The sequence below is a fragment of the Papaver somniferum genome, chromosome 2 (assembly GCF_003573695.1).
Source record: "Papaver somniferum cultivar HN1 chromosome 2, ASM357369v1, whole genome shotgun sequence".
Taxonomy (NCBI): Eukaryota; Viridiplantae; Streptophyta; class Magnoliopsida; order Ranunculales; family Papaveraceae; genus Papaver; species Papaver somniferum.
Genome location: NC_039359.1, coordinates 126,451,610 through 126,473,650, shown reverse-complemented (window position 1 = coordinate 126,473,650; position 22,041 = coordinate 126,451,610). Strand labels below are relative to the sequence as shown.

Genomic DNA, 22,041 nt, shown 5'->3' with positions numbered 1-22,041 from the left:
TGGCCAAACTTCACCCTATCAGACACCTAGTCACTTAAATTGGAAGGATAATATGCGGGAATATTGAGCTTCGATAACAACCACTGTCGTTTCCTGTTCCCAGTCAATGCGATGAAAATCTTAGCTTTCTTTTCATCTTCCAATAAATCTAGCGCCTGCACAAAAGTATCATCATCCAAATTTGGTACATCCTCGAGTGCGGACACTAAACTTGCCTCTAAAGATGATGAAATTTTGTTTTCTTCTTTCTTAGTCGCAACATTGTTCACAGCCGCTGCCATTACCTGAATTGCATCTACCATTCCTTCTCCTGTACTCTTTTTGGTCTTTCTAAAAGGACGTGAATTCAGACCTGTTGAAGCTCGAGCCCTTTTTTGAGTGTCAGATGTACGCAAGTCCTCATCCTTATATTTATATCCATTCTCATTCTGTTCTTGAGGGGTATCCGGAGATTGCGTGTTATCTAAATTTTCATTATCATGGTCATCATCATCTTGCACAGTATTGTCATTCCTACAACGGCTATACCTTCCATTGGCCCTATTATCCCCAAATATAATAGCTAACTCATCAAAGTGAGCAAGGGTCTTTGTCCCACAGCATTTGACATCAGGATGCTTCTGCAAGTGGAATTATAAAATTTTCCTATTAGCATATCTTCTAAATACAAAACGAAAATCAAAATTCATTCAATTGTTAAAGAATAACATAAATTACAAACCTTGATATAATCATCCCATACAGCATCATCAGCAATCACAATTTCTCGCGACTGATCCCATCCAAATCCAATTTGACCTCTAAGAGTACTCACAGCAACATAGTTCTTCTTCTAAGTTTTCATACGATTTTTCAACACATCCTTGGTAAAAGAAGAACCAAAACTCTGCTTGAAATTATCAACAAAGTGTGTCCAAGCATATTTGCTGAATTGACCATCGAGTAGTTGTCCTTTCTGCACTTGGTCTTCCATTAGACCTATGAACTGTCTATCCATGGGAGGAGTCCAAGTTGTCCTTCCAGTTTGGGGGTTGGATGATTGATCACTCTCCATATTCTATAATCAACTGAATATGTAAGCTATTGCTAAACAAACTTTTCAGGAAACTTGGCCACACAACAAAGCTTAACCCTGTGAACTTGGGAAGCTAGTAATTACTCAAACAAAGCTTGTCATAAACAAAATGAATTACCTACTGATTCAATCAAATCTACTAAAAAATCTTTCCCAAATTTAAGTAATACCAACCTACTATAAACAAACAACCTAAATCATTATAATTGCGATGATACTAGCAACATGCAATTGATAAAAACAAAAGAAAATATATGTAGTAATGAGAAGAAAAACCACTATCAACAGAAAAACCAAATCATTAATCTATGAAGATGATATCAGCAACATGCAATTGAAAAAAAACAAAAGACAACATACACAATAATAAGAAGATGGATAAATATTCATGCATCAACAAAGATGATAAGAAAAAGAAAGAGGATGAATATGGTACCAGTAACTTGCAATTGATTCCTAGCAGATATGATATGAAAACCCTCTGTAAAAAAAAAACAAATTGAATCAGATTTTATAGCAACTTGCAAATCAGATTTGCATGATAAGAAATTGAATCATAGAAATTACTAGGATGAATTGAATCATAGAAATTGAATCAGATGTAAAAAATTACCTACTAATTTAATCAAATTTAAAAAATTCCTTTCCCAAATTTAAGTCATACCAACCACTATCAACAGACAACCTAAATCATTAATCTGATTACGATGATACCACCAACATGCAATTGATAAAAACAAAAGAAAACATATGTAGTAATGAGAAGAAAAAAAGAGGATGAAGATGATACCAGTAACTTGCAATTGATCTGTTGCAGATTTGATATGAAAGCGCTCTGTAAGAAAAACCAAATCAGATTTGTAACAAACTGAATCGTATAAATTACTGGGATGAATTTGTTAAGAAATTGGAAACAATAAGCTTGTGCCAATTTTATGTGGAAACAATAGCTTTGCATCAGTATATATAAGAAATTGGAAAATTCACAAAGGTATGAAAAACCCTATCGTGGGTTTAGTAATGGTGATACAGGTATCATGGGTTCGTGGGAATGGTAATGGGATTGTGGAGTTCTACCCTTGGCGAGGAAATTGGAAAAACAGGTATCTGAGAGAATACCTTAATCACACCTCATACGAAAATCACGGTGGGTTTTCTTATTCTTATCGCAAGTTGGGAATTGAGGAAAGACAAACACGATATAACCATTTTATCTAGATAACCCATCCTAGGATAAGGATATCCAAGCGGCCAAACACGACCTTAGTGATTCCGACCCTACAAGATTAGCACTAAATGGTTTTATGATACTCAATTTACGCCTCTAATCCACTTTGAGCCTTTAGAGCGACTGCAATGGTACGACTAAACTCAAAGATCAAAGACCAAAAAAAAAGACTAAATATGAGTTTAATCTGTATTGTGACGTTATGGGGAGAAGACCAAATTTGGTCGCGCGTAAAACAGTTTTACGCATGAAGACGGGCGGAAGTATTAGTTACGTTTCATTTCTGGGCGGAATTATAAATTACGTTTCAAACGGGCGTAAATATAAATCACGTTTGTTATCAAGCGTAAATAAAAATTACGTTTGGTAAGGGGCGGAATCTTAAATTCCGCCCGTTGATCAGACGGATTCCAAATGACCGCTCGAAGAAACGTAAAACTAAATTCCGTCCGAGTTAAACACGGTCACACAGCACGTGTGAGATCAGACGGGCGGAATTTTGGTGTCCGCGTGATGAGTTGTACGGACGGACATCTTCTGTCCGCGTGATGAATTTGTCAGGCGTAAAAAATTATTACGCCTGATACGGGCGTAACCAAAATTTCCGTTTCATTAGGGTTTAGGGTTATGGCGTACTCTCCTGTCCGTCCGATCAAATCGGGCGTAATCTTAATGAACCGCACCTTCCACCAATACCGCCTCTCCTTCCCAACCACAACCCATCTCTTCTACACGAGCCTTCTTCTTCTCAGTTCATTTTCTTCCACAGTTCATATTCTTACACAGTTCATATTCTTGTTTGCTTCACGGCTCCTCTTCAGTTCATATTCTTCTTCTCCATTCCCATCTACCAACCGTACAGATACCCTAAAAACTCCACAAAAACCCTAAAAACTCCATTATAAGGTATGTATTTTCTACTTTCTTTATTCAATTTGTGTAATAATAATATCATGTATTGTATTTTTTGTTCGAATTTATTTCAATTTGTGTAATAATATGCGCAGGTAATGTATTTTTTGTTCGAATTTATTTAGGGTTTTTACGTTGAAAATTGAATCATACTTTATTACTAATTGGATATTCATATTGGGTTAATCAAATCTTATTAAAATTGGGTTAATCGTAATTTAATTTAATTTTTTTTTTATTTAATAGTTATAAATATTAATAATTGGATAATTATTTTTTGTTAATTTAGTTACGTGATTTAATTTAATATATTTTTTTGTTAATTTAATTTCGTAATTTAATTTATTTTTTTGTTAATTATAAATAGTTATAAATATAGTTAATTGGATAATTATTTTTTGTTAATTTAGTTACGTGATTTAATTTAATTTATCTTTTTGTTAATTTAGTTTCGTATTTTAATTGAATTTTTTGTTAATTATAAATATTTATAAATATAGTTAATTGGATAATTATTTTTTTGGTTAAATTTATGTTTATGGAATTTTATGATGTTGAAATTTTGTTCGGTTAAATTTATGTCTATTATGGTTCGTGGATTGGTCTTTTAATTATGAAATTGTATTTAACATGTTTGTGCGTAGAATGAACAAGTTTATATCGAGGTTTAGTGGTCGCCAAAAGACCAACAAGAGACAAAAATCTACCGAAGCTGATTACAACTTAATCTCTACCGGTCAAATTGAGGAGGTCGACGTCCCCGGGTTAGGGAGGTTTCCTATAGTGGAAGATGATAAGCCGCACGCTACTGAAGACATTACATTTTCAGACGCACCAACATTTAAGTTTAAACATCGTGGATGTCTCTCGCCCGGTTTTCTTCAGTCGTTTAGCTGCTTTTTTTCCCATCTGACGAAGGTATGTATTCTCTATGTCTCCTTTATCTGTGTCGTTACCGGACTCGACTTGAGTGCCATCTTCCTCGGTATTCACGCTACTATCCAAATCGTGCGTCGTATCAAAAACAAAAGTCGATCGACGATTATATTTTATATTTTCTATGACAATTGGGTAGCACTCTTCGTGCCTAAATTTTCTTCCATGATTGCATTCCTTAAACCGTTTGTTTACTTCTTCGAGCTGTTAATGTTTTTAAAAACAATTAGGTTCATGGGCATCTCAATATTAGAAAATAATTGTTTCAAAACAGAGAGAATACTCACGGTCATTTCCGGACCCCATCCCGTATGATATTCACCTTCCACTTCCGCCTGTTTTGCCGAAAACAACGCCACTTCTTTACTTATTCCCTGAAATCGTTTTTGCCAGGAACTCCAAGACCGCTCTGGTTTATCCGGTAAATGAGCTTCAATATCATCCTTGATACGAGTCCACAACGCAATCTCTGATTGATCGGCTCCAACGCCGGGATCTTGAGATATTGATAAATGAATTTTACACATCGTGACATCTTCGATTGTCGTAAAATTTGGACCTCTTGCTATTCGTGGTGTTGACATTAAAAACGATTCGATGAAAATTCTCAAAATGATTTGAAATATGGAAAACTATTTTTTCTTCGTGATACTATTTTTTTGTTGCCGAATACAAACGAATGATATGAAAATGTGAAAGGAATTCATCTGGTATATATAGGTATAAAATAAACCCGTTATTAACATTCAATTTCAAACGTTCGAAAGATAAAAATATCTTACCAACGGTCAAAAATCTGCTACGCAATCTCCAACGCCAACGTTCGAAAAATTTATCATTCTAACGTTCGAAAATTTTCATTTCATGTTTCATAACTTTGATGAGGCGTAAATAAAATGTCCGTTTGAGAGGGGCGGAATTTTGGTGTCCGCCCCAGAGAGGCGTAATTTTGGTGTCCGCCCCAGAGAGACGGAATTTTGGTGTCCGCCCCAGACAGGCGGAATTTTGGTGTCCGCCTGGCAACGTGCGGAATTCTTCTGTCCGTCTCATCAGGCGTAAATTTATGTTACGCCCGCAACAAACGTAAATTTAAATTCTGCCCCACCAACATACGTAAATTTGGTTTACGCCCGTTAACAAGCGTAAATTTATGTTACGCCCAGCATCAAACGTACTTTAAGTTTACGCCCGACTATATCAGAATTTGGGATTTGGTCGCGACCATATTTGGTCTGGAATTTGATCTTTGGTCCAAATTTGATCTTTACTCCGTCCCACTGTGTTAGGATCTCATCCCATAAATTTGGTTATACTCGCCCACTGTGGATGCTCTTAACGGCTTAACCCCAGTACCCCACTTCCTCCACCACTTAACATCAATTGACAACAATCCCAAAAAAGAAAAAAAAAAACAAAAACAACTGAACTTACAAACTAATTCCTACTCTGTTCGTTTTCTCCGCTTTAATATAGCTTCATGTATTTAGTAAGCACTTCTTGACAAGAAATCTTCAATCAAAACCAATTATGCAGAGAAGGAATCACAATTTTAACGTAAGTTTTGATCAATTAAAATCTTACATTACATGGTTTTGGATTTTTTCCTCAATTTTTATTTTCAATTATTCGTACCAATTGATTGAATGAAACTCTTTGAATGTACACATTTTCCGTTTCACTGTTTTTGGGTTTATAAATTTGATTCTCAATTGAGATTTTTGGATTATTTCTTGATGCAGTCTCACTGTTTGTGGAAATGCCAGCAGAAATGAGTCAAATGTGTATAAAGAGTTGTAGTTCACTGCCACAGGGGTGTTTTCTCTTCTGTTATTATCAATGACCAAATAAAGGTAATTTAATGTGGTGCCTTATTTTTTATAACTGCAGGTGGTGTTGATTCTCATTTCATACCTGATTCTAAAGATTCTCGAATTCGTATTCAAGAAATCAAAAGAAAAGTTAGTTGTTTAACTAGCCAATTATGCATACATATGTGTTTTTCCTTATTTTTGTATTGCTTTGCAAGGTGGACGAAGTTATGGATGTTTCGACTTTCAACCAGTGATGAATTGGATGTACCCACCTTCGGAGATAAACCGGTGATGGAAATTGCAAAGCAGCATGGAGGTTATCAACTACAGGTCTATTTTTAAAATTTGTAATTACTATCTTTTAAATGAATCCCTACTCTTATGGAAGAGAGTGAGGGTAGAAGACTACAATCTGTTATGTTTCATGGAAGAGGATGAGGGTTTATTCTTGCAACCTCACCTGGTACTGTTTCCCATTCAGGTGTCCCTTTTCAGCTTTTGGGTGTTGGTAAGTTCCCCAATGCACAATTTCTTTGAGTTCTTTTTCCCTTTTCCTCCATACGTTTATAAGTTCCATGTATGGTGCAGAAATCTCTTCCTATCAGTAAAGCATTTAGTCTGAACTTGAGTTTTCAAGGCAGCTGTTAGCATATATAGATACTGACAGAGCAAGCTGAAGTCTCTACATGATATGATCACTTGAATTACTGGTATACATCTTTGTTGGGTTTCCTTAGATAGGTATCTTAGAAAAAATAGCATGTTTTAGCAATAGGTCGTAGACCACCTAACTTAATTTTTGATTATTAATTACAGGCACACTTTATCTAAAAGACTAATGACAGTGACCATAACGCCGGACGTAGCCTGTTTGACCCATAATGGGGATGAAGCATCTAGAGTCACGATAGCTTCTTCTCTTATCTCAAATGTGACTACCCATATATTTTACACAAATGTCTATTTTCTTATGTATACGTTAAATTTAACATGTCGTAAACTAGCTTTGTCTCATAAGTACGTCTTGCATATAAAGTGGAGTATCTTAGTCGTGACCTTATGAAAAATAGGTCAGTTTCACAGATCAAGTACTGCCACCTATTTGAGAACCAGAGCTGTACCAAATGAAAGCACAATATGTTTCTGTCGTTTTGGTTCCCTTCGTTACTCTAAATGTATATTTTCGTTTTAAATTTTCTTTTCAAATGATATGGTGGTATGATTTCTACTCTATGATGTTGCAGGGTGAATATCAAAGTTTTCGTTGGGTGTGGCACATCAACTGAACTGTTGGGGTGGTCTCAGTCGCATAATCCATCACTAGGAAATTTGTTGGTTGTCATTGTAGGAATTACTCTGGGAATGTTCTTGGAAATCTTTAATTTCCCTCCTTACAAAGGATTTTCATGAAACATAATGCCCAGTTTTAGAGTTCAAACTTCATGAATAGGGTAAAGAACAAAAGCTCAAGTGATGCACACAGGTAAAGAAAACATTCAGTCAAACGGTTAATGTTTTTTTTTTCTTTTGGTGAGAACCTCTAATTAAAATATTACTTTTAAACAATGCAGGGAGAAACTGAAAATGCTAGAAATGCTATTGGAGCCAAAACAAACATGAGCAAGAGATCAAGCTTTGGTAATACTTCTGTTGATGACGCGGTCTGCACTACAGGTGAAACAGGGTGCAACAGCGATGAAATTCACAGCCTATGAAACAGGTGCAACTCAATTAACATGACTTGAGTTGATAAATTCACATATCTCCAGACTTACAACAGCAATTTGCGCACCTTATATGATCAAGCAAACTTAACAGGCAACTTAACATTGGCTCACAGCTCAGACAATTCACCCAAACCAAAAGACTATACTCCCGGTGCGTAGCACGGGTTACTATCTAGTCTTTTTGAACGGGGTTCTTAAATTACTGGTGCAAAAGCTATATGCCTTTTCTTTGTCTTTTTTAGCTATGTCGTAGCGTAGTTATTTTAGTCCATCCACACTCGAACGTGTAGAAATGGATACAAGTATCATTTTCTTGATTATGGAAATTAGTAGTAAAAATGATTTATCACGTTTCACGGATGCATTGGCGTAAGAGCATCGCTCAGTCAAACTCACAAGGTTTGATATGCCAAATTTAGTTGATCAAAACTATATTTTGATTTATAGAGAATGGTAGTTGAGTATCATAATTGACCTTGAAGATTGAAGGCTTGATAACAATGGAGATATTTATAAGAACTTCATAAACAAAGGTATGTGAAGACTGATTTTTCTATTTACTCATATTTTATACCATTCTATCTACTGACACAATGTCGTATGACTTCAGTACTATAATGAATACCGCAAAGAAAAAAAAATTGAGATCAAGATAGTACTTCAAAATATATATCCAAGCAATGAATAATTTATCGCATAATAGGTTGAGAACAATTAGAAGCAGCTCTAGCCTATTATCAACAAAACTAACAGGGTGTTTATTTTTTGCTAACTCGGCGTGTGGATCAGACTTGTCCCTTGGAACGGCAGGAGTCCGATGTCAGACCGTGTGTTTTCTAGTTTGAGTTATATCTAACTTAAAAAAAACATATCGATTCAAAGCTAGATGATTCAGGTCATTCATTCAAATCCAGATGAATCATATCCATATGAGTCAGATCGGCAAACGGAAAAAGAAAAAAAAAACTAATTAAGAATGAGTTGCTTAATTAAGGCTTCACCTCTGGTGATATGGTTCTAGTGCCACGAACAGTAGATATTGAATAAATTTACCCCATCCATCACTACACTTTTGGAAGCTATGTATTTTAACTCCATCTCTAAAAGTCATACAAATTACAAATGATCAAACAAATGACGAAGACGGTTTATATGATTGTAATCTCAAAACTCACGGTTCAAGTCTAGCTAGTATCTTTTACCTAGAGTGTGGTTGTGAGGCGAAGAAGAATTATAGCCTGTCCAGCTTCCTAACATTAGGTGCAACAAAAGTGAACTTTTTTGAATATGAATAAGTAGGGAGCCAAGTATTATCAGATTATGACCCACACTGACAGAATCGTCGCCTTTCTTTATTATTATAATCCTTCTTCTTACTACAACTATATATACCATATTAAGGACAGCAGCGAAATGGTATAATGTTATATATACCAGATATGGTAAACACAATTAGTGTATATACCATTTTGGTTCATCGTTTTCTCAAATTTACTAAGGGAAGTTTCAAAAACACCGCGCGGTGTTTTAGTCAAAAATATCTTGTAAAAAGAGAAGGAGACGGAAAATAGGGAGAAGAAAAGAAATAGATTTTTTATTGATGTGTATATTAGACAAACAACCTCTGTTTATAGGACTAGACACAAGGGCATCCTATTAATAAACGAAATTCACCCTAAATATTTTTAACATAATTACATGTTTATAACAAAACAAACGTACAATGCAGTTTAAAACCCGAAGTGGTGTTTGAAACTCTTTTTAAAAAGCACATTTGGTATTAAGAGAGGTTTGAATCACCTCCAAATATATTAGGCTCGGTTTAAAGTGAGCTTGAATACTAAGATTGGTTTTATTGCGGTTGAATTATAGGCTCGGTTTTAAACTAAGCTTGAATATTAGGCTCGATTTTAACCTGACCTTGAATTATAGGCTCGGTTTTAAACTGAGCTTAAACATTAGGCTTGGTTTTAAACTTCCTTGAACTATTGGCTAAGTTTTAAACATCGTTTAGAAATTAAGTTTGGTTTTAAACTGCGCTTGAATTTTATGCAAAGTTTTAGACATCGTGGATATAGGAAATTACTAAATTGTTTCAAACACCATGTACAAAAACGGAAGTGTTTTAAACTTCGTTGTTCTATAACATATCATTTCTCCACGGCCACAAACACAAAAAATGGTATTTTCAAATGCTATTTATACCATATTAAGTGTTATTTACCATTTTAACTATGACTTTTACCTTACGCACTTGTGGATGCTCTTACTAGTATCAAAGTAACATGTTTTCTAATATTCTATATATATTCTTGGAAAAATTGTGAGTCTGCGCTTTGTAGTACAACAACAAAAATCATATCAAATACAAGATTTATGATAGGTGTTTAATTCCATGACAAAAAGAAGAAGTTGAACTATCTAAATTAATCAGAGTAATTCTAAAGATAGGAGAAGAGAAAATAGTTGAACTATCTAAATTAATTAGAGCATAGCTCGGTTGAACTCACCAAGCGTTGGTATGTCAAGTTTGGTTGTCATATTTTAGTATCAAAACTCATCTAGAATCGCTTGATTAAATACTAGAGTCAACTTCGTTTAGGTTAGACTAGAAAATCTAGGAATGTTGACACATACAAGAATTACTCCGAAGACCTGAAGAATGTGAAGAAGTAACGAACTACAACGACAATATCATCATTCCATCTGAGGTTAGTAATATTGACTTGAAATGTTTCATTCCTAACATATCTTTCAAGTCGTGCTATATTAAAAATATCACTATAAAGATGTATATACAGTACATATTATATATAATACTCTACTGATGATACATGATCATAATAGTATGATCATAATATTAAGGATTTAGACTACGAAGTGTAACGTTTATCTTTTGAACTTCGTAGATATGACATCGACATAATCTTGTAGATTTCATCCTTGGAAACAATGTTTTACATTTTTTTAAAGGAAGTACATTCATGAACTTGTTTCGTGAATCGAATGGGAAATCAATAGGTTTATTGGTCCGGTTATTCATTGCATATTCCTTGATGACCAATATGTGTGAGTTGGTATAACCGATCACAATACCTAGACTTATGAGTGGTATGACCGGTCCTGGTAACTGGTGTAATCGATACTAAGTAATCACCATTAGATGGTATGATCGATCCTTGTAATTAGCTTGACCGATCCTGGTAGTTGGTGTGACTGTTCATAAGTGTTGTGTGACTGATCCTTATGATTGGTGTAACCGATTCTCGTGACTGGTGCGACCAATCACAAGCAGATACCGTTTTTAGGTAGAATTGATCCTATTGATTGGTATAACCGATCTGAACCCATGTATGTGACTTGGTAGGACCGATCACAACTAACCATTGTGACTTGGTAGGACCGATTACAACTAACGATTGTGACTTGGTAGGACCGGTTACAACTAACGATTGTAACTTGGTATGACCAATCACATAGTAGCCTTGGAAACTGACAAACCAATTTCAAACTTGTTTGGAAGTGTGGGAGAACCGATTCCAAGAAGAAAATCCATGTAAATATGAAATAAGTATTTGCAGCGAAAAAGATGTCAACATAGTTTGAACACGAGCAATAACTCTTATCATTTATTGTTCAAAGATATTCCTTGGTACTCAAGGTGATCCTGTGCCGAAATAAATTAAGAATATTTTAATTAAGGATTTTGGTTTTATATGCTTTAATTACCAGCAATTAATGCATAGCTATAGAGAATGTAAATTAGCAATGTGCACTTACTAATTTGAGATTTTCTATTGAGATATTTCATAAATATTGGACCGACATTTATTGGAATTATGAAAACCGAATTTGGGCATTCATTGCATATCTTGAGAACATTTTTCGGTTTTGGAAATTCCTTGGTGTCCAAACATCCTTGGTATATAAATACCCAAGTTCGCATTTCTAGCAAACTATCCTAAGAGCCATGCAAACTTCATTTCTTGTTGTTTCTGGTGGAGCCGTAAAATCGGAGAGGAAAGTATCCTAACTAGGTGAAATCTCTTACGACCGCTCGTTTAAAGACTTATGTAGGATCAACAAGCTCTACGAGTACCGTTGGTGGGAAACTAGATAGTTGAAGTGTTACTAGTTTTCTATTTAATTTGATTGACTAATGGTTGTTGGAACTTTGGCACCTAGTTTGTTTATGCTTGAGAATCTTCTCTTCTGATATAAGATTCACTCAGACTAGACCAAAGTATTGACGGGAACTTTAGAACTATTGTTAAATCTAAAGACATCTTGTGATAATCCATTATTAACAGACTCCATTATGTGTGTGATTCATCACAAGAGATTCAAGTGGTGTAGTGCAGGTATTTGAAGATAATAGAAGATATGAAGACAAAGAAGAATTATTATTAGTTTTCGTATCTTGTGGATTTACTGACAAATCTTGATCAGTTGGTATCCAACTTGAATCGATTTATCTTTGATAGATATGATTGATTAGTTGCGTGAGTTGGGCATTATCTATATTTCTCTTTGAGATCTATATTGATTGAGTATGACTCTATACTTGACTATTTCGGTAGTTATAGTTAGATTGATCTAACCGGAAAAAGGAGTTTATTAGATTAAACGGAAGAGCCTTTGTCAACGACTCATCTATATCTTGTAGCAAGATTGATTAAAGTGGTTACAAGCAGATTATTCTTTTGTTGTTTGGAATACAATCCAAAGGACTTTTTATTCACGTACGTGACTCTAGAAGTCGAAGGCGCAGGGATACTGAGGGAACTAAGTAGCTAGGGGTAGTCTGCTTGGTCTCAACCATACGAAGTTGGTATTATGTTTTGTATAGCGGCTTAATTGTGAGAGTATTCACAACTGGACTAGGTCCCGGGGTTTTTCTGCATTTGTCGTTTCCTCGCTAACAAAATCTTGATGTGTCATTTACTTTTCTATTCCACAATTATAATTGAAAAATCGGGGGTCTAACAACCACATTCAATATTTCGCTTAGCAATCTGTATGGACTAACTTCAATATACTTTCAAGAGAATCAACCATACAGTCAGACTCAATCTTGAGAAAAGTATATCAAAGAGTTATATCTCAATTTCTCAATTCACTCTTTGATCAAAAAAATAGGAATTTGAGAGCCCGATTGAATATAAAATATAACTTGGAAGGTATCAAAAACCAATATCCAAGTGTCAATCAATTTAATCAACAACCAAAGGTTGGATTCTCAATTGATTGAACTTACGCAGAACCTGTGATAGAAAATAGCAAGATCAGAACATGCAACTACAGAGAAAATAATTGGGTCTGGCTTCACAATCCCAATGAAGTCTTCAGGTTGTTAACCTACAGGGTTTTGGAAAAACCTAAGGTTAAAGGAGAATCGACTCTAGTCGCAACTAGTATCACATGGGAGGTGTGTGGATTAGGTTTCCCGGTTGCTAGAGTTCTCCGATATATAGTCTTCAAATCAGGGATTGCAATCAATGTTACCTTGGTAACAAAGTATAGCTTTGTCTTTCAACTGTTATATCGAACTTAGCTTGTTACACACAAGTGAAAAGTGACTTTATTTAGATATGAGTAACCGTACCTAAATGTGTGCACCTTTGTTGGCTCAATAATGGTTAATCGAAGTAAGCCATATGAAAAATCTCATATCAACCGTGTTCATCATAACCACAACTAGTTCAAATGACTCAAATAAAACTAGTTCTGGAGTTGTTCGATTGTTTATATTCTCATAGAAGGTATACAAAACACAATTGAAGCAAAATCGATTTTGATTCACTCGAATCAATTTATGAACATTATAGCATATAAATGTATTAGTTCATGAAAAAAACGATTTTAGAACATAATACCTACTCTAGTATGCAAACGGGTACGCATACCTAAGTGGCCGGACTAAGTTTGGGATCGTCAGTATGCAAAATGGTACGCATACCACCAAACTCAGTAAAGTCCCGGAACTTGAAATTCACGCCAGTACGCATAGGCATACTTAGTTCCCGGACCTTAACTAAATCAATCAATACGTATACGGGTATGTATACCATGGTTCCCGGACTTAGATTACACATATGCAAGTACGCATACTGTGCTTATATCCAATTGTTCTAAACTTTCATTTCAACTATTGAAACATTCTTAGAAGACAACAATAACTGTCTCACACAAACTATTAACTTCAAAGCAATCTTCAAGTGATCGAATGATCAATACGAAATATTCCAAGTCTAAATCAAATGATTGTCTCACACAAATCATGTAAGATGTTACCAGGTGATTTTCCTTTCTTCAAGAATATAAGATGAACTTGGTTAAAGCGAAAACTTACCAACACATATTTCGAGAAATATGTAAGCGAGTTAAACTCAGCTCGAAATATCAAATGTGTATAATCTAAGTCTATATAGTTATACGACTTTTGTATAAAATATGAGATAAAGTAGATAGAATTTTGAGTGATAGATGAGTTCAAGTCTCCACATACCTTTTGTTTATAAAGTTCCATAATCTCCCCTTAGTAGTTCTTCCTCTTCAATCGATGAACGCCGTGAAGTCTAATGTGCAACTACATTTTTTATCCTAATCTGAGGCTTAGCTATAAGTAGACTAGAAATCAAGACTTATAGTGTTAGCAACTAAACTTGACAAACAAGCTTGAGATAGAAACGCTTGCAAGTTCGACCGAACAGTGCTCTAACAATAATTTTTTTTGTTATAATTAAAAGCAAACTACACTTTTACGTTAACTCTATAATACTTGATAATGATCCTATAAAGTTTGGTTTATTCTGAACCCATTATCAAGTACACACTTTGTTGTAGTATTGTCTAGATCTTGTATCCATAATCAATCACACAAGTTATCTTGTTGTTGTATTGTCTCTATCTCGTATCCATAGATGATCACACGAAGTTTGAAACAAATTGTCGTATTGTCTCGACTTTGTCCATAGGCGATCACATTCGGTAGAGGACTTATAGGTTGAAAAAAAAGATTGTGGTGTATTTAGGAATCCTCGTCTTTTCAGATATGTCTACCATCACCAACCTCCCAACACCAATTCTTCCTTATCAAATCCAGACTCGTGCACACCCTTTTCCAGACCAAATAACCATTAATTTTAGTAAAATGAAGAGGGTTATAGTCAAGATAGTACTTATGCTTCAGAACCTGAGCCCAAAGTGAGTCAGACTCATTAAGTGTTATACATGCTATTTAGAAAGGAGTACTTCATTCAACACCACATTTTTCAAATACTCATACTCCTTGAGCCTTAGGTTTGGTGGCAGAGACCCATCTCGTAAGGTACAATCACATCTATCTTTGTTTCTTATTCCACCAGAAATTCCTTTGTGTTCCATCTAACATGTGAGACAGTTTCTTTGGTCTAGGGAAAACAACAAAATGTGAGAAGCAAGAGTACCTAAAACATATTGAATATTATGGTTAAACATCATTAATACAAAGATTTTCTCTAATGAGAGAGAAAAAAAACTCCCAATAATGTGCAAAAGAAAATCCTATTAGATTTTTTTGCTAGATGATGAGGTACACTGTTTGTTTCTATAGGAACAAGAGAAAAAAAATCCCTAATTAAAAAATTTAAGAGTTGCACGACAATCTCTGATAAATTAATTAGTTATCCACGTAATACACCCTTCTTTGTCATTCAGTGCATCGACAACATTTAGACAATCTCGTTCCAGCCGAAAATTTGTGATATTTTTTTCTGATCTAGTTTCATTGCATCATATGTTGCTGATGCTTCTCATCCTTTTCTACTGCTGGACTACAACAGGCTCCGGTTTTTTGTGACCAGAAAGTTGTTTCACAATTTAGTGGGAAATTTGGGTTAAGAGAAATGGAAAATATTTTAATGGGAAGCATAAATATCAAGACAATGTCACTAATAATGTTAAAGTACTGATTTTAAATTGGTGTTTAAGTACAATTGCAAATTGGAAAAGCTGTTATGGGGATATGTAATGAGTAGTTTGTGTAAGATATCTCTATTACAGTTGAGCAACGGTTTGTTTCTTTTTTCTTGTAGCCTTCATACCTTATTGATAGGTGCAATATTTTCACTAGTTAGGTACTCAAATACTTTGCTTTTTTGATAGTTTTTGTATCATTATGTTTTGATTTTGTTTGCTTTTGAGTTTCTTAGGTGCTTAAGGCTATCTAAACCAAAAGGAAGTGGAACTAGCTCAAATCCAAGATTTCTTCACATCACCTTAAAGAGGACGAAAAGACGAAGGAAACGACGAAAGAATGAGGTCATTCTGACCTCGTATGAAAAAGTTATGCGCGATTGAAGCAAGCCAAATTTGTGGAAGTTTGAGAATGCACAGAATTGATAAGGGGCATCCATTCTGTTATGGGGAAGCCACGTTTAATAGGAACTGCTAAGGTACGATCCGATATTTTACTTGGGGGAAACTTGGATTTTACAACTGAGTTACGTTCATGGCATGTGGTTAACAACCAAGGTTTGATGGCTGCTGTTGGAGACTGACGATTCATGCGTGTTTGGACTGGTCGTGACGCTGGTGATGGAGTCAGTAGTTGAGCTCGACATAGTTGGATGCTGAGCTTGGCAAAAGAAAGAGGTACATGCAGTGATAGCTCGACTTAGGGCATGACAGTGAAGGTGTTGTAGTTGTTGTGGTAGAAAAAGAAGGAATGGCAGTGATTGAGATACACTTTCGTTGATTGTTGGAGCTTCTCATGATCTATGCATGGAAGTTACGGGTAGTTTGAGAATAAAAACAAAGCAAGATATTGGCAGTGCTCGATGATGGGAGCTTATCTATAGTCTACAGGGGCGAGTTTTGAAAAGATGAGATATCTTTTATCATACTTTGGAGAGAAGAACAAGAGCTAGGGCTTGGAGTTGGAGTTGCTATTTCTATCACAACCTAGGGTTTGGTTTATTCATTCTCTTTTCATATTATTTTTCATGGGGTTTAAGAAATCCATGAGTAGATAAACACTCCACATTGGTTAAGGATGTAGTCGGATTTCATAAACATGTAACTAAATTAATATATTGGTTTTGTTATCTCAATCAAATTATTATTGTCTTGTTCTACGATTTATTATCGCCATGTATGATTGTATGATTGTTTGTTTAGGAGCGCTACTAAATGAGCATGAATCAATTTCTAAACCTAGACTAGGGTTTTGAGATACATAATTGTTGATAAACCTTGTCATAAGTAGCATATTGTGATTACCAATTGTATTCAAAACCTTTGTGTGATTGCAAGTAGAAGATTGACCTATATTAAATAGCTTACTCGTAGTATTTCTATTGCATAGATTAGTATAATTCATAGAACTTAAGGCTCTTGGATGATTAAACCTTTTAACACGTTGCATTAGGTTGTTCGATGAGAAGAATTCATATAGTCATCTTTATGGTATGTGATGATATAAGGAATTTACCAGAGTATGCTCTCGATGGGGTACTTTAGGACTCTTGATAATGAATGATTGAGTAACAACACCAATTATTAGTCGAAGTGCATGTATTATGATTGATGATGAACCCTTAACCAGTAATCTCAACTTATTGATTCTCTTTATTCATTCTTTGCTATTATTATTAGTTTAATTACTTTTGACCTAAATCAAAAATCCCCCCAGGTTACTTAAGTTTTCAATTACGAATAACAACCCATATCTCCTTGTGGAACGAATCTGTTCTTATTACTATACTATTATTTATAATTGTTAAGTGAAAGAACTTAAATTATTTTTGCGTCGGCTGACAACCGACCAGTGAAGGGATACATGTTTTAACGTATTGACCACTTTTTGAGTAACAAAAAAAAAAGAACATACATCACTATGAATCAATAATAATTCAATAATATCAATAGTATTAATTTATGTTATTATTTTTATTGTGGTTACCATCTATAATTACGATTAACTTAGTGAATCGATCTATTTTAATATTATTGTAGAAATACTGTCTACTCAAACTTTCGTATCATATAAGGAAGCAACTATCGGGATCTCAAAATGGCCAAACAAAGAGGGTGAAAAGACTTGATACGTATGATCTCTGTACCTTGGTAGCTATTACTATAAAGGAGTAATTCAGAATAATAATAGACGAGAAACTTAAAAAAAAGAACACAAGTAATGATTCGAAGAAATATATCTTCTCTAGATTATGAACAAGAAAAAGATTACAATTCTCTCTTTGTTACGCTCACAATCTTCTCTAACAGTGGATTAACCTTAAACAGTTTGCTAAGCTTGCACAAGAATTTTCGCAAGCTTTTTCTAGGTTTTCTGTACCTAATATTTGTGTGTCCTTAGATGTTAGACAAAACCCTCTATTTATAGCCTTCATCATACTCATCCGACCAAAGACTTCTATTAGGAATATATTTCCTAAACTAAGAGTATTGCCTAAAACAAAACTCTTCCCTAACTAGGAATTCTACCTAAACAAGGATTCCTGCCTAGAATAGGATTCTCCCCTCAACTTAGCTTGAGGTTAACTAAGTTCCCTAAAGGAGTACGGATACACCTGTATCATGGGTCCCTCTTTTAAGAACTTGAACTCTTGTGAGAGTTAAAAATGAAGGTTAGGGAACTCGAAAGTCCCTTTTGCTTTGTTAAACCACCTGGCCTTGCTAGGAACTTGACCTTTACATCCAATTAGGAAAGCTTCCTTCTCTTCTTGTCGTGTTTTAGTCACTCTTCGCTCCAATATGCAGTCTACCTTGAGTGATTCTTCTCTATCAAACCATAAGTCTTCTACTCGTGGTAAGATCATAGTGTCGTCGCCGTCATCATCAAGTAATGGTGGTTCAAACAACTTCAAGTATTCAGCATTTATAACCAAATACATTCCTAGATAAGGTGGCAGATCCAGACGAAATGCATTGTCACCAATCTGGTCGAGTATACGAAACGGTCCATACCTCAATGGCTTCAATTTCTTACCTTCCCCCTTCAGTCGTTCCTTACCTAACTTTAACCATACCAAGTTACCAACACCAAAATTACAAGGCACAGAATGCTTGTCATGCTTTGCTTTGTATATGTCTTGTGACTTCTTTAATTGTGCTTCAACAGTTGCATGAATCTGAGATATCTTCTCCAAGAACTTTTGTGACTTTTGTCGTTCACTTCCTTCCTTTCCCCCCAATATAGGTGTCACTAGAAAATACTAGATCAAAAAGGTTAGGTGGTAAGTAACCATATCACGTCTCGAAAGGAGATTTTCCCGAAGAACTGTGAACTACTCTATTGAAAGCAAACTGTAGATATGGTAAACTCTCATCCCAAGTTTTAGGATGCTTAGAATTATATCCCCTTAACATGTGAACCATAGTCCTGTTGACCACTTCTGTTTGTCCATCTGTTTGTGGATGAAAAGTTGTACTCTTCTTCAACCTAGTGTCCATCATCTTCCATAAAGAATCCCAAACATGACTAAGGAATCGACTATCCCTATCAGAAATAATCGAAGTAGGTAAACCAAAATGCTTCCACACATGCTCAAAGAAGAGCTTTACTGCACCGGCTCCCGTTACCGTCTTTGTACATGGAATTAATGCGATCATCTTGCTGAATCGGTCGACAAAAACGAACAAATAATCATGACCATACTTGGTCTTCGGTAACCCACCAAGAAAATCCATAGAAATACTTTCCCAAGGCCTTGATGGTATCGGTAATGGTAGATATAACCCACGTTTTCTGTTGGAAGGTTTAGATGTGTTACACAACTTACACCCTCTAACTAACTTAGCCACATCATCTTGCATCTTCGGCCAAAAGACATAACGTCGGAGGTTAAGTAGAGTTTTATTCATCCCAAAGTGTCCAGCAACTCGGGAAGTGTGTGCCTCTCTCAACCACTGTAAACGATCTCCATCTTCTGGTATGCAAAGTAACTGACCTTTGTATAACAATCCATCTCGGAGTTCATACTCGTTTTTCAGACCACTCTTTACACCTTCTAACACCTTCTTTAAGTCTTTGCTGGATGTGTATGACTCTGCATACTCTTGAGGAACAATTGTCTGAATTCTCATGGCCACTATTAATGCTCGAATTGGAGGTCGAGATAACATATCTTCCAACTTGTTTGTTACTCCCTTCTTGTACCTGATGAGAATATTGAAAGCCATCAAGTAAGACATCCACTTCATGTGCCAGGCTTGTTGTAGTTTCGTCTGTGCATGTAGATACTCCAATGGTTTGTGATCTGAATGTACCACTACTTATTTACCTAAGAGATACACTCGCCAATGCTTGATACATTGATATAAAGCATAAAATTCTTTGTCATAAGGTGCGTAGTTTTTAATAGCACCTGAGAACAATTATGAATGGTACTCCACTGATTTACCATCTTGTAACAACACTCCTCCCAATGCATAGTTAGAAGCGTCGGTCTCAACTTCAAAAGTACGTTGTAAGTTAGGCAATGCCAACACTGGTGCTTCTGAAATCTTCCTTTTTAGTAACTGAAAAGGCTTCACGGGTTTGCTGCCATTCAAACTTTGCCTTAGTTCCCGTCAAACCATGTAATGGTCCTGCAATATTCTAAAAATGCCGGATAAACTTACGCAAGTAGGTGCAAGCCCCTAAGAAACTCCTGACTTCAGTTACGGTACTAGGTCTAGGCCACTTAGTGATCACTTCAACCTTCCTTGGATCAATCTTCCGTTGTCCACCACCAACAATGAATCCGAGATATACTAACTCCTCCTTACCAAACTCACACTTCTTTGCGTTCAACTTCAGTTGGTCTTTATGTAACACTTTAAACACCTTCTCAACGTGAATAAGATGCTCTTCCAAATTTCTGATGTATATTAGGATATCATCCAAGTAAACAATCACAAAATCTTCTATAAAAGGTCGTAACAAATCATTCATCAAACACATAAACGTCGCTGGAGCATTACACAAACCAAAAGGCATCACCAACCATTCGAACAAGCCTTGTTTGGTTTTGAAATCAGTCTTCCATGTATCATCTTCTCGAACTCTCATCTGGTGGTATCCGAATTTGAAATCCAATTTTGTAAAGACTCGAGCTTTTTCCAACTGATCCATCATGTCGTCTATCCTAGGTAGAGGGTAACGATTCTTGATTGTGATCTTGTTTAATGCTCTATAATCAATACACATACGCCAGCCTCCATCTTTCTTTGGTACCAAAAACACCGCTGATCCACAAGGTGAAGCACTTGGCACTATCATTCCTAATTCTAGAAGTTCCTGGACTTGTTTCTTGATCTCATTGGATTCCTCTACGGTCGTGCGATAAAGACCTACATTAGGTAGAGAACCCTCCCCAGTCAACATGATCGCATGCTCCACACTCCTCTTTGGCGGTAATCCCGTGACATCCGAAAATAAATTCTTGTACTTCAACTTCAACCTTTCTATGTCATCTTCTTGTTGTGCAGACAAGGCTGCCAAACAAATTCTACTCGGCTTCTCCTCAAGAGAACGGATCACAAGGAGAATGAACTTTGTGCTAGCATTCACTAACCGCTTAGCCTGAGTGGCTGTGATTAAGCTTTCTTCCTCAAGAGGAGAATCTATAGCCCGAATCACAAAACTTTCCCCATCTTTGGTAAAGGTATACTTTTGTTCCCTCCTGTGTAGAGTTGCATCTATATCCCATAGGTAAGAAATACCTAGTACTACCTGGCAGACATCCAAAGGAACTACGTCGCATGTAACTTCGTCAATATATGACTCATCTAGATCAAATTTGAACGTGCAATGTTGTGAAACTTGTAAGCCTCCTTCCTTTTGAAGCCATCCTAAAGGGTATGGTCTTGGATGTTTGATAGTCTTCAATCCTAACTTCTGTACCCAAGAATTTGAAAGTAAGTTCTTCTGACTTCCCGGGTCAATAACAACATCAACTAGTGATGTTTTGACTTGCATTTTCACTGTGAAGAGTCTCTCCCTAAGATCATCTTTTGAAGGTCTTTCTTTTTTCCCTGTCATAAGAGAAAGCTTTGAATTGGGTTCCGTTAGTCTGTGGACTTCTTTTGGAGTTTGAGCGACTAGTGTTTCCTTCTTGGCTTCTTTCCTCTACAACCCTTTAGGCTTTAGATGAGGGTTCTTAACCCAAACTTGTCGACTACGTCACATGTTTGCTTGCAATGAGTTCAAGTAAAACTTTCCTTGTCACTATACTTCCCTTCTTCTTTGCTCCTTTCACCTCCTTTCACAGTGGTACCTCCAGATTTCACCTTAGTATTTCCCTTTGAATCAGATTTCTTAAGCCTGCCTTCAATGGCATTAGCTTTTATACTTGCTTCGGAGATAGT

General features: G+C 35.7%; 1 protein-coding gene across 1 annotated transcript; it reads right to left on the bottom strand.

Annotated features, from left to right (window-relative positions):
• Positions 1 to 26: 26 nt before the first annotated feature.
• Positions 27 to 1,054, bottom strand: LOC113351908 (uncharacterized protein At2g29880-like). Its single transcript, XM_026595815.1, has 3 exons — positions 962 to 1,054; positions 722 to 832; positions 27 to 620 (listed from the first exon to the last, which is right to left on the bottom strand). The coding sequence occupies exons 1-3, from the start codon at positions 1,052 to 1,054 to the stop codon at positions 27 to 29; spliced, it is 798 nt and encodes a 265-aa protein (XP_026451600.1).
• Between the last annotated feature and the right edge of the window lie 20,987 nt (positions 1,055 to 22,041).